Raw genomic sequence first — 12,960 nt, 5'->3', positions numbered from 1 at the left:
TCCAAACAGTCTCTGGTTAAAGCGGTCACACAGACAGAGTCTATTCTATAACCTCCACCACAGAGTAATGACAGGTTGGATACCTGCTCTGGATGCAGGCTGGCTGCACGGATGTGGGGGTTGCAGCCCGAGGGCAGCCCAGTCCCTGAGGGCCCCCGGCTGATGTCCGTCCGTCTGGGCAGCAGCCATAAGTGGACTGGCTGCAGTGGAGGGCGGGGGCGCTGCTGTGGGGGTCGTGGACCGTGTTAGTCTGGGTCGGATCTGTCTCCGGCCTGCGGGCTGAAACAAACCAAGCGAGGGAGGAAGGAGTTCACACATGCACCAACTTCACACGTCGCTTTAGAAAATGACAATGGAGAGGAAGCTTTTGTATCTGAGACCACACAGTGAGTCAAAACAAGAGGCTGGAACACAAAGAGAGCAAATACTCCACATACTGCTTTAAAAAAACACTTAATTAACCACTTCAGGACATGCAGATGAGGCAGAAAACAGCAGAGAGTGATCAGGAACGGGGTTTCAGCAATCAGACTGAACTATCACACAGAAAACAAACACCTGTAAGACCTCGAAGATGAAATTCCTGACCACTGGGACGCTTCTGCAGAATGCCACAACATGCCAGACACACCACAGCCTGCAGAGCACACTTCAGTGCTCCAGAAATATTTTAATCAGGCTGACAGTACCCATGGACCCCTGAAAACACGTCAATCAGGCCTGGATAATTAGTGCTGGGACAGAGAAGGGGGGCCAGATGGGCACAAAGTGACAGGAGTTACATGAGCAGAGAGGAGGGGCTGCAGGGGAACAGGAGGGGAGCGACTACTGGAGTGCTATCATACCTACAGTTTGGTGCACAAAATGTATAAAAACTGCAACGCTGCAGCTAGAAAAGTTGATGTTTTTCACGCAGGAAGGGATTGTGTGACAGTTATTTGAGAGCTTTAGAGGGCAACTCTGGTTTTTTGACACCTGGACCTTATTTATAGGTGTGTGCATGCTCATATACTTGCTCAGACAAACATCGTGCAGCTCGGAGTCCTTCAGAAGTTATTTAGATCCAACCGATTTTAGCTGCACTTAGCGGGGGCCACGGCAAGGGAGCTTCAGCGCGGGACATAATCCCTGCGAAATTGCTCATTTCGGCTATATTTTTTCATCCATCGCCAGTGTTATCACAAACATACTCCTCTTCTGTTGCCATAGGCGAACACTGTCCACAAGCGCACCACCAGTTCGCATTGAGTTGTGGACGTGCTCCTGTTTGTTGTTCTCGAGCCAGCTCTTCGTCTCTCTCCCTCTGCATCCTTCTTTCATGGAGCTCCTCGTCCGTGTACTCAGGCTCAAACCGGTAAGGACAACCGTCAAACGTTTGTTTAACAGGTCGGCCCCTGGTCAGCTGACCCACCTGAAGACGGTAGACGAGCTGACTTTATGATAACACTGGGGATGGATGAAAAAATATAGCCGAAATGAGCGATTTCGCAGAGACTATGTCCCGCGCTGAAGCTCCCTTGCCGTGGCCCCCGCTGAGTGCGGCTAAAATCGGTTGGATCTAAATAACTTCTGAAGGACTCCGAGCTGCACAATGTTTGTCTGAGTGAGTATATGAGCATGAATAAGGTCCAGGTGTCAAAAAACCAGAGTTGCCCTCTATGGGACTAGTACGCAAAAAGAAATGGCTGGAAAAAATCACTGACAGATTACAGAGAAACATTCAGCTCAATCTGAGGGTTTTGCATCATGTCAGTTTACTATAGAGGTGTATATATCTGCTTACACTAGAGATAGAACAGTTCACAAAATCCATGGTTTCGTAGTCACAGTTTTCGGTTCGGTGTGCATTGCTGTTTTTTTCACACCTTTATTTTTACCATATACATTAATAATCCACTATCAACAAATTATTTTTAATCAATTATCTCATGTACAGTCATGAAACATCTGTAAGAATGAGGCTGTTTCCCATTTCAAACATCATTAAAGCTGAGTGAAACATTGCTAGTTTTAACATGCCAACTCCTCAGTAAGGAAAGTTTCTATTGTCTGTCCCAGAAGTCACTAAAAGTCACTAAATGACGCTGCTGCAAAATATCCATTTGCATATAACTGTCATGGATTCTGAAGGAGAGAGAAATAACGTGGGAGAGACAGAAAGCAGGTAAAACACAACATCATAAAAACGTTTAGAACTAAAAATTAACTTTCTTCTATCTATTATTCTTTTTTTTAATGTCTAAATACCAACCATCTTCCTTTATCTGGGCTGTGGACTGGCAGAAGTGACTAAAATTAGACACACACTTGCGTGATTTCTGCTGCAAGTGAGGACTGTCTCTGTGTTTTGGACAGGGGAGGGGCTCACACACGCTGACCATTCAGGCGATCAAAACACGCTCCAACGTCAGACTCCAAACTCCAGAAATCAAATCTAAAGTGCTCCCAGACAGCAGAACAACTCAACGCCACACGCCTCCCCACAACTGTCCGGCTGTATCCTTCGCATTGCGTTGTGTATGCAGAGCTACGATTCATTTTTTTTCATAAACTGTTCCATCCCTAGCTTACACACAAATATTTTGTCTGTGAACACATTATTTGTGTTGTAGACAATCCAAGCACACTGAAACTCAAGAAATTGGCTCTCACATGTTCCATGATCTGGACTATAGGGCTGGAAAACAGTCTGAGTGTTGTCATGGCCTCGTGGGTCTTGGACACTGGGAACAGCTGCACACACAAACACACACAACATGAAAATCAATTTAAAAAGAAAGATTTAATGTTTAAATTTGAGTAAATTTTTAAATGAACTTTCTGCACGTGACAGTTTAAATTAAGCAGAAAGAGCTGCAGCAAGTGGGACATTAACATTTAATGCTGTTTAAACATCATGTATGTTTCTGCACATGCTCACTCTGAGGGCTGTAGCAGGGCTGGGTGTTGCAGTGCTCCACAGTTGAAGGTTTGGGCTGGGCGCTGCACTGATCCACAGGGTACAGGTTCCCGTCTATGTCTGAGCAGATCACCCGACGGTCTCTGGAGCCGGAGCCACAGCTCCTCGTGCACTGGAGAGCGAAGCAGAGATCACAGTGAGTACACACTGAACGACTGGAAGCACTCACTCATATCATCAGCTCACGGGCGTCTCTGTGCTGTTTGTGTTTTTGCTCACCAGTCCCCACTCTCCAACGCTCCAGCTGATCTGTCTCAGGCTCGGGCAGGGCGCCATCTCGCAGGGTCGGACGGCAGTTGGACGGATCAAAGCGCTGCAGGATGTTTCCTCCAGTCTCATTCCTCCAGAGCCCATACAGGTGATTTCTCTGGTCTGCTGGCCTGAGCCGCAGGTCACTGAGCACTGCAGACCACAACAACAAGCATTAATTTCAGTTTTTCTGAATCTTTCTTATTCTTCATTGACTCACACTGACTGTATTTATCACTGAGCTGCTTTGTGACTCAATAACTCAGATCTCTCATTTCTCCTCTGGATGATCTGTTGGTTTACTCACCGCGCTCCATCTACTCGCACGGTACTCTGCACACTGCTGCATGTTGCAGGTCTGCAGAGAAACTGGAGCCTGGGAGTAGGCGGCGCAAATGGCATCCTCCACCACACGGGGGCCAGAGGCATCATGGGAAATACACTCAACGGGGCGCACCTGAGAGCCTCCACCACAGGTAACCGAGCAGGTGTTCCACTCACCGGTTCTCCAGCTGGGGAACCCACCAGAGAGGGTGGAGGGGACAGGAAACAAAAGTACATGTGAGGTTGTGTTACTCTTTGTTGTTTCCGGGTTCTTCTGTTTTTTTTCACATAGTCTTTTGGTTTTTTTGTATTCTTTTTTTGTGAAATCTTGTTATTTGGTGTCCTGTTTGGCTTTTTTTTGTATATCTTTTTTTTTTTTTTTTTTTGGGGGGGGGGGGGGGGGGGGGGGGGGGGGGTTCCGCATCAATTTTTTTTGTGGTCCTGCTCTGCACTTCAGGACAACCACCACATCTTACACACTGGGAAAAGTGTCTTTTCAAAAAGCAAAACCTCTTAAAAAAACACTCAAAATTCATACAGACAGAGTTCTTACTTAAAGGAATAAAGGGAAACAGTCCAAAAAGTGACTTTCTCTTTTCAAGAAAGAAACTTTGCTAAGAAACCTGAGACATGGACAAACTTTGTTGCCAAAACACTTCAAAAAACTGAAATCTTAATAAGTGTTATTTCAAATAAAAATTGTCTTATTTTACTTGGTATGAGCCACATTCAAGAAATGTCTTATTTCATTTAATTTTAAGACAAAATGAGGTCTGAATTGTATGTAACAAGTACAACAAAAATCAGCCAATCCAACAAGAAAAAAATTCTTAAAAATATAATGTCTTAATACAAGTAACGTTTCTCTTGTTCCATTGGCAGATTTTTAAAACTGGTTATAAGCAATTAGGACCTCATTTTTGTCTTTAAATAACTTATAATGAGACATTATTCTGGACTTTTCAGGTGAATATGGCACATATTAAGCTAAAAAGGCATTTTGTGCCCCAATAGGGTGTTTTTTATACTGAGTTTGTACTTTCTATCACGTGCAAAGCAGGAGTCAGGAAGACACACTGCTACTTGACCAAGGTCCAAAGGGACAAAAAAAACTAACACTGTATTTTCGACTTCCATCAGATTACAATTAATATTTTGACACTGATATCCCTGATTAAAAAATGTATGTTTGGAGTTATTTTTTAATTTTTTTCCATATTTTGTTAATTTTCATGTGTCAGAGATCTTTTCAACAACTTACAAAGATTTATTTATAAATGTGAAGATACGAGGACATGGTGTCTCTCATCATCAGGCTCCAGATTTATGAAATGCTCTCGTTAGTCACTACTTTGAAAATCCTTTGATTGCAGTGTTTGTATGAATATGAATTTATCATATTTAGATCTTCTTTACTTTAGCTCTTTGTGACTACGTTAAGAACAGCACATCATTTCAGAGTGCAAGAAACTCCTGAAAGCAAACCAACAGTTGGTGATTCCTAGCTGAAACATCTCTCAGGTGCTGACTACCAGAAGCAGCCTACACAGAGACTAACTACGTCCAGATAGCAAATCTCTGCCTCCCTGCTTCTGCTCTTGATGCACTGTATCTTTGCATGGAGCGTTAATGAGGGTTCGGTCAGAGCATCATAAAGGTCTCAGGTTTCTGAGCATCAAAGACAAGAAGCAGGAAATACCAGAGAGTCACTGACTGTTTACTACCACAACACTACTGCAGCTTCTCATTCAGATTTCCCCATTAACACCACCCCCATGACGACCTTCGACCTGTGAACACCTCACAACACTTCAGCTACACTAAAGGACGATCACAGAGAATTTAAATGCTGGCTACAGCAGCTAGACAGCAGCCCAGCTCAGGGATCGGATACTGGAGGCTCCGGGTTGAGAGGTCAAAGAGGAAGGAGGGCTGTGTGATGGAAATCTGACTTCAGATCAACGTGAGGTCAACCGGCAGGGACATCAAGTGTGTCGGAGACATATGGGGACCATTAAAGGCTGAAATAAGATCTCTGAGCTGGACTGGTGCCTCGCGCCTACGTCCTCCAGAGTGGGGGGGACAGACTCTAACACAGAAACTAGAGTCAAACACATCTGAGGGGGAGAGTTTGTGACGGAGATTTAGGTATTTTTTTTATTTATTCTGAATATATTTTAGGAGTGGCTGAAATGTGCACACAACACCCACATCAACACATTTGCAGATCTGTGTACACATCTGTGGGTCTGCAAATGAAAACTGTTTTCACAATCAAGCCAAAATCCAAAATCACTTCTCCATCTTGGTTACAGAAAATCTTAACCTCTAGATCTCCCCTTGTGTTTGCAGCTTTCTAAATCATCACTACTTCTACTGCTACCACTACACGTCCTGGTTTACCTGTACACATAGATTCTGGATCTTTCTGAGGATGTCCACAACTTTGGTGGATACTGGTACGCCATCCTTTCAGACAGTCATAAACCAAGAAGAGTCAGAGAGCTGCTCTGAGGTCTGGATACCAAAGTCTTCACCAGAGCTGGTTCACTGTGATTTACCTGCGGACCTGTGGGCACGGATGGGGGTTGCATGTTCGGTTGGTTTGTGGCCTGGGCAGGGATGCGCACAGGTAGTCGGGGTAGGACTCGTTATCAATGGTGCAGAAGACCAAACGAGACTGGTAGCCTGATGACGGGGGAGAATGGAGAATTAGATCTTCCAGGGAGTAAAAAGACGTGTAAACAGGACCATGCTTCTTCCAGACTCTGACCTGAGCCACACTCTCTGCTGCAGGCTGACCAGGACCCAAAACTCCAGTAGTATCCCTCTCTGGAGCGTCCGTTGGGGAGATAGTATTCATACTCCACTCCTTGGTTTGGCTCCTGGCTGATCAGCTGAGAGGAGAGAGGGGTGTTCACATCATCAAACTCTCAATTTAAACCCTGCTCGTGGAGTCTCTGCAGGTCTCCACCAACTTAAAGTGCTCCTAAGCTGCTAGATGTTCCGCTTTCTTTTAGTGCTGAACAATTTATCGATTTTTAACCAACATCGCAAAGGCTGCAATTAAAAAAAAAAGTTTCATGTAAACAGACCTGAAGGGAATATAGTAACTTGTACTTGTTCTTCCTTGAAACCAGCAAAAGTCAAAATGCTGTTTGTTTCTGGCAAAAAAAAACCCTGTGAGCTACAAAGATCCATCCAGTAGATCGTAGAGCCATACCCCTTGATCCCTTTATTCTGGATGGTTTGCTACTCTTACTGACAACTGGAGGTCAGTAAAATTTCACAGTGTTCCTTTTTCATTTTCAATTAAGAATTTCGAAAAAAGACTTGTTTAAATGTTAACAGTATCTTTTGTTGGTTAGTCATACTATAAAATGACTTAAAACTTGTGTTAAGTGAACAATGCAGAGGATAAACGTCCCCCTAAAACAATTGTTTGCTTAATCGCAATCGCAATATTGGTCTAAAAAAATCGCAATTTGTTTATTTTCCAAAATCGTTCAGCCCTACTTTCTTTATCAGGTAAAGGCTCACTTTGTTCGATTTCTGTTTCTGTTCAAGGGTTGCAACAGCTTTTAGCTGAACCCAAACAGAAAAACATCAATCAAACTTTATCGATGTAGAGATAAGAAAACTGCAGAGACTGGAGTTTATAAGTATTTTATATAACACAGGGTTGATCATTCAAACACTTAAGGAACTACATGGGCTCAAAAACAGTGATTTATTTTTAGATTTCTGCAGATATGTCATTACATAAACAGCTCCATGACAGGGAGTGGAGATGCTTTTGAAAATGACCTTTTGAAAGTCTTTATTAGTGCACATAAGAACAACTCAGGGCTTTAAGTAATATTAAGACTTTATAAAAGGGACTCCAGGACACCCAAGAGTAAGTACATAAAACAAAAAATGGAAAAGGGAGACTAATAAGTGCTTCCCAGGCAAAGTTTGGTCTAATATCATTTGGTAAGTCTATATAATAGACAGGATTACTCTTTCTTTAAAGCTCCAGGACACTAAATTTTAGGGAATTTAGAAGAAGTGAGAAAGTTGCACTACCCCGATAAAGCTTATTAAGCATTTTTCTAGTTTCCTATCTACATTTTTATATAACACCCCGTTTTTTGTTCGAATGCATGTTTTGATATGGGACGTAATGATCTAGTATAAAAGAAGGGGAAAAAGGAAAACATGGATCAGACTGTAAAGGACTGTAACCCGTGATGAATGTATTGTTGTTGTTGTTGTGTTACCATCCTTAAAAAAGAAAAAAATGAAATAAAAGAGTCATGATCCTTAAAAAGAGTTACACTAAATAGAAATATGAGAAACTGAATAAAAGCTCCCTTGGTATAAGTTCAATCTTACCTCAACAACCAGGGGCTCAGTGGTGGGTCCACGTCCAATGATAGTCTCAGGCACGTTGTCGCCTTCAGCCCCCCTCTGGTAGTACAGCATGGTGCCGGCGATGGGAGTCGCTCTGGAAAACTCAATTACCCAGTGGCCATTGAGGTAGTACTCCCCACGCAGGTTCTTAATAGCTGCTCAGACAGACAGGTAACATGATTTTTCTTTACAACGCCAGATTGGTTTTTAAGTGCTTTGTCGTGAATCTTCTAACTCACCGATGTAGTTGCGTGATGCGATGGTTTCTCTGATGCTGATGGTGGTGGCTCCGACAGGGATGATGAACATCTGGTTGTAGCCTGATGAAAAACAAACAAATCATTTAACAAATACAAAATGCTGCAAACTGAAGCAAGGTTGAATCAGGTTTGGATGATCTGAAAAGGATGAAAACATCTGGAAGCCTTTTGTTAAAACCAGGCAGAGTACCTGTTGGCAGGTCGCGCACAGAGAAGGTGTTGTGGACGCGGTAGCAGGACTGTCCGTTGCCCCCACACTGCAGGCAGGGGTCTTCCTGCTGAGGAGACTCCAACATGTTGTCACAGCCCAGACGCTGCAGGAGGAGAGAGGAGGAACAGGTCATGAGAATAAATTGGATCGGTGCCAGAGTAACACAGAGCTGATGTCAACCTTTCTCACCAAGTCAGTCAAACTCCAAACTTTCTAGTGTCTCTTTCAAACCTTCTGTAGCTTCAAAGACAGAAGGTTTTTGTTTCCTGAAGCCTGATTTCTCAACCCTGATACTTGCTAAAAACATCTTCAAAATCCATTTAAAATATTGAGTTTCACAGCTACCGGTCTGATACTGATCTTTAAAAATCCACCTGGAGGGACTGTGATGCAGGCTCACACACAACGAGGAGGGTTAGGGAGGCTGCTGAATTTGTAAAGTACTCACAAATTGTAGAACTTGCAATAATAAAACTTCACAAAATAGCTGTTTGAGGTGCCAAACCAAATACCAAAAGTGGATTAAAAAAGGGAGGGGAAGTGTGAGGAGGTTTCTGCAGATGTAGAGGTTCGAGGAGTGTTTAAAAAAGGTAAAGGGACGTTAAGGGTCCAAATTAAGAGGTGAGGACGGAGCAGGTTTAGGATCTCTGCTCCTTCAGAGGAGGTGATGAAGACATGATGACAGGGGTTAAACAGAGGAGGTGTTTCATGAGGAGAAGGCTGCTGTGATAATAACAGGAGAACAAAATGAAAGCAGGAGAAGTGTTTGACATTACCACAGAGTGAAAGTAATCTTTGATCCTGCTGCTTTGCTCCTCTGACCGCGTCTAGCTTGATTAGAGTAAAGACGGAGCTTGCACGCTCTGAATCTCACGTTAAACCTGTGACTTTTAACAAAAGCAGAAAGGCTGGATTTTGGGGAGATGGGATCAAATGTGCAAAACAGGTTGGTTGCATTTGTCTTTGGTCGCAAACCTCTTCCTGCTGGGCTTTTGTTCACTCTCTGTACAGTCTGGTTGATGTTACAGAACATACAGTTAGATCTGAGTGGACACCCACAGGGCAGAGGACGGGGTCAGGCAAGGAGCAGAACACTGTAAATTAAACTCCTATAAGTAAGATTACGCCTTAGAATTATTAATACTACAAAAAAAGGAAAGAACAGCTTCTGCATTGAGTTTGTCTCCTTCTCAGCAAAATTTCTGTAAAACTACAAGCCTTATTTTAAGGAAACTTGGTTAAAAAAGGAAGAACCCTGCAAAACTTAGCCTGAATCCAACCACAGACTTTTTTAAAGAAGTGTGCACAGCCACTGACATCATCCTTTGGTTTGTGGACTAACACTTCTGGTTTACGGAGCCAAAGTGACCAGACAACTTTGCTGCAGACCTCAAGTTTGGCACATATGGAGTGAGGAGATCACAAATGTCCAGAGTGTGCTTATAAGTGAACAATAAACTGTTGAAATTAATTCTAGATTTATGTCTCTCTTTGTGGTTCTAGAGGAGAGACAAAACACTGCGGTTTGGACGAGCCGAAACTTGTGCAAACTCTTCTGGTTTATGCATGTGCACAAAGAGTTGCAGCAAGTCAAACAGAAGGAAATAAAGGATGTTTGGATGATCTCGAGGTTTTATCTGAATAAAAAGTACCAAAATTAAGAAAGCTGCATACAACTGCAAAACTTGTTCACATGCTGGTTCAGAGGGACTTGAAGCCCAATTATATCACTATATCTGACATCCAGCATTTTATGTCTCAGGTGAAGCTGCCAGTGTGTTAAAACAGAAAGAATAAAAGGTACAGTTGAGTATCATCTGCATATAAGTAGAATCTCAAATTGTTGCTGCTGATCAACTCTATAGCTGTTTTCTGAGAGTTCTTTGTCTAATCTTTGCCCGCTTCATTTTTCTCACCTTGCACACTCCATCCACACAAATATCCCTCCTCCCAGGGTGACACGGCGTCCCATCAACCACAGAGGCGCGGTGGCGATAGTAGAAGTTCTCTCCTCTCGGCATGCAGTTAAGCTCACAGGGGTTTTCAGCTGTAAGAGACGAAACTCATTTGGAGAAGAGGTTTGCTTCATCTTTGTGCACAGCCATGGTGGCCCAAAAATTAAACTCCGCTCAGCTTTCATTTTGTCTGACCTCCATAATACGGGAGCCACTTGTAGCGTTTCCCCTGAAAGTCGGTTCCGTCAAACTGGGAGCACTGCTCTTCACGGAAATCCTTAGATCCTTCTGGACAATCCTGAGAGGGACAGAGATAGTCAAACATAGAGTAAGTCGTTATGCAGATGACTCAGTAGTTTACACTGATGTTCTATTATGTAGTTCTGAAAAACTTTAGCGAATTGTTAATGTGTTTTATACTGGTTAAAAAAAAGAATTTTAGAGTCCTAGTATCAAAGAAGAAACAGCAGAATTTTTTCAGATATTTTGTTGTTTACCTGGATGTTACAGGAGCGATAAGACTTCTCTGGTCCCACACAGTTGTGTCCTCCATCAGTCCTGTGTGCAAACAACGAAGCATGAATACAAAACCCTAAAAGTTGATGTTTATGAAGATTAGGCTTGATGTGAGACCTGATTCAAAGATGTATATTTCATATTACCCTCTTAAATTTTGAAAAATGCAGTTTCTATAAAAGTTGTGGTGTTTTCTTTCTTGCTGTATCTTCTTGAAGCTATGATTACTCTTAAAGAGACAGATTTAATGGAGAAGGGTCAGGATTTTAGTACTTGGTGTAGTTTCTGCTACCACTTAGCCTTTAGATCAGGGCTGTCCAATTTGGGCCTGTGGGCCAAAGTTGGCCTGCCAGTGATTTTTTTTTTTTTTGCCCGCTGCCCATGTTTGAATTTTTATTATGATTATATATATATATTTAATTATTGTTACTTTTTTCCAACTGCCAGCAGCCTGATTTTCTCGTTCATTTTTTTATTGTTGTACTTTCTCTCCTGATCACAAATTAATCTAAAGAAAAATTGAATCTAAAGCAGGTGTCCAGTTTTATTACTATTCCTTATTTTAAAAGAATAGAAAGTACACTATTTTGGTTTTGTATGAGCATGAGTCCCATGATATTTAGGTTATATTGGACCAAATATCTTTGAAGACATAGACCTAGAATTTGTGCCATATGGATGTTCAGTAATTTCATGCTGTGAAATACAGAAAAGAAAAGTGTTTTCATTTTCAAAATTACTTGTTTGAGTATTTATTTTGCACAATTATGCTATAGGTATATTTAATGTCATGCACTGCAACATGAACGTTTAGTTTTGGCCCACAACCCTCCACCCAGATTCATTTTTGGCCCTTCAATGAGACTAATTTGGGCACTCCTGCTATAGATTAAGTTGATATAGGGCAAGACCAGAGGTAACAGACACTTTGCTCAAACAATACCACATCCTACATTTCCCATAAAGCAACAACAGCAAGCCAAACACTAATGGTGCGTCCATTTACATCAGAACTGGGAAGTAGGGAGTGGGAATGACATCATCTATGAGTTAAAAGTTTTCCAGTTGCCAAGTCGGAAAAACTTGCCATAACAGCAAAGTTTCTATAAACATCGGATAATACTATGTACACAGCTAATTTATTGTGTCAAACACTAGTCAGAAATGCTAAAATAAACAGTTCCAGTTGAAACTGGAAGTCGTAAATCCTAACTTTTGAGTACAAATGAAATACACCAAAAGTCAAGTATGTCGACACATCAGAGATTTTTCAGGCTTTGGAAACCCCCTCTCAAAGCAGCAAAGGAAATACTGTGAAATCTGTTTTTCACCTCTGACATTCATATGCAAAAGTGTTGGAATGTCCCTTTAAGCCACCAATACGTGTGTTCTATCACCTTATCAGCCTTTAAAAAAATCCACTTTTGCATTTTTTCCAACTGACGTGCTCATATTAAAACTTTATAGGTCAACATAATGAAGCAGAAAGAGTTAATGACTAGGTTAGGCTGCGGCGCACGTATGCAAATACAGCTCAGACTGTCTGCAAGAGCAGAAATAACAACTTTGTGCTCTGAAATTGAGAGGCATTCCTCTTTAATCTGCGCCTGTTAAAAGAAGAAAAGGTACCCCTCGACATCATCACTGCTGATCCCGAAACTCGCACAAACAACATCGGCGCACAGGAAGAGTGAGACAGCAGATAGTTTCGCCACCCTTGCCTCCAGCCATGTTGATAACTCATGATTAAGTCACCTCCAAAAGTACCCACCCTCAGGCTAAAGAAACAAGACATGCTGCTGCTGTCAGCACGCCAAAACTAAAAACATGTTCGAACACTCAGACAACATCCAGCCTTCAACTTTTCACCTGAGCACGGATGATAAACATTTGGAGCATCAAGATACTTTCAAATTAAACGTTACATAACAGCCAGGAGGGGGAAATGAAGGTTATTCATGCTTAATAATGACGGATCAAACAATATCAATCTGGATTATAGCCTATAACTGACAAATTATAACCTTAACTTGACTCGCAACACTTTGAAGTGCGACACCCTTGGATGGAGATCAGGAAATCTTTTACTGA

At 42.2% G+C, this 12,960-nt stretch overlaps 1 protein-coding gene across 1 annotated transcript in view; it reads right to left on the bottom strand.

Annotated features, from left to right (window-relative positions):
- The window catches only part of paplna (papilin a, proteoglycan-like sulfated glycoprotein), a 29,326-nt gene that overhangs the window by 9,370 nt on the left and 6,996 nt on the right, over nucleotides 1–12,960 (bottom strand). Inside the window, exons 4-17 of the mRNA XM_074691723.1 lie at nucleotides 10,851–10,911; nucleotides 10,549–10,651; nucleotides 10,315–10,445; nucleotides 8,378–8,501; nucleotides 8,167–8,247; nucleotides 7,910–8,082; nucleotides 6,306–6,429; nucleotides 6,094–6,220; nucleotides 5,936–6,001; nucleotides 3,516–3,720; nucleotides 3,179–3,361; nucleotides 2,921–3,071; nucleotides 2,653–2,733; nucleotides 84–279 (exon numbers count right to left, since the gene is read on the bottom strand). Coding sequence (XP_074547824.1) covers nucleotides 84–279; nucleotides 2,653–2,733; nucleotides 2,921–3,071; nucleotides 3,179–3,361; nucleotides 3,516–3,720; nucleotides 5,936–6,001; nucleotides 6,094–6,220; nucleotides 6,306–6,429; nucleotides 7,910–8,082; nucleotides 8,167–8,247; nucleotides 8,378–8,501; nucleotides 10,315–10,445; nucleotides 10,549–10,651; nucleotides 10,851–10,911 — 1,806 coding nt within the window. The remainder of the gene's footprint in view (nucleotides 1–83; nucleotides 280–2,652; nucleotides 2,734–2,920; nucleotides 3,072–3,178; nucleotides 3,362–3,515; nucleotides 3,721–5,935; nucleotides 6,002–6,093; nucleotides 6,221–6,305; nucleotides 6,430–7,909; nucleotides 8,083–8,166; nucleotides 8,248–8,377; nucleotides 8,502–10,314; nucleotides 10,446–10,548; nucleotides 10,652–10,850; nucleotides 10,912–12,960) is intronic.

This window comes from Halichoeres trimaculatus, unplaced genomic scaffold (genome assembly GCF_033239565.1).
Source record: "Halichoeres trimaculatus isolate MK-OKI-2021-1 unplaced genomic scaffold, fHalTri1.1 fHalTri1_scaffold_17, whole genome shotgun sequence".
In the NCBI taxonomy this organism is placed as follows: domain Eukaryota; kingdom Metazoa; phylum Chordata; class Actinopteri; order Labriformes; family Labridae; genus Halichoeres; species Halichoeres trimaculatus.
Note: the sequence above shows the minus strand (reverse complement) of the source record. Positions and strands in the feature narration are given on the sequence as shown.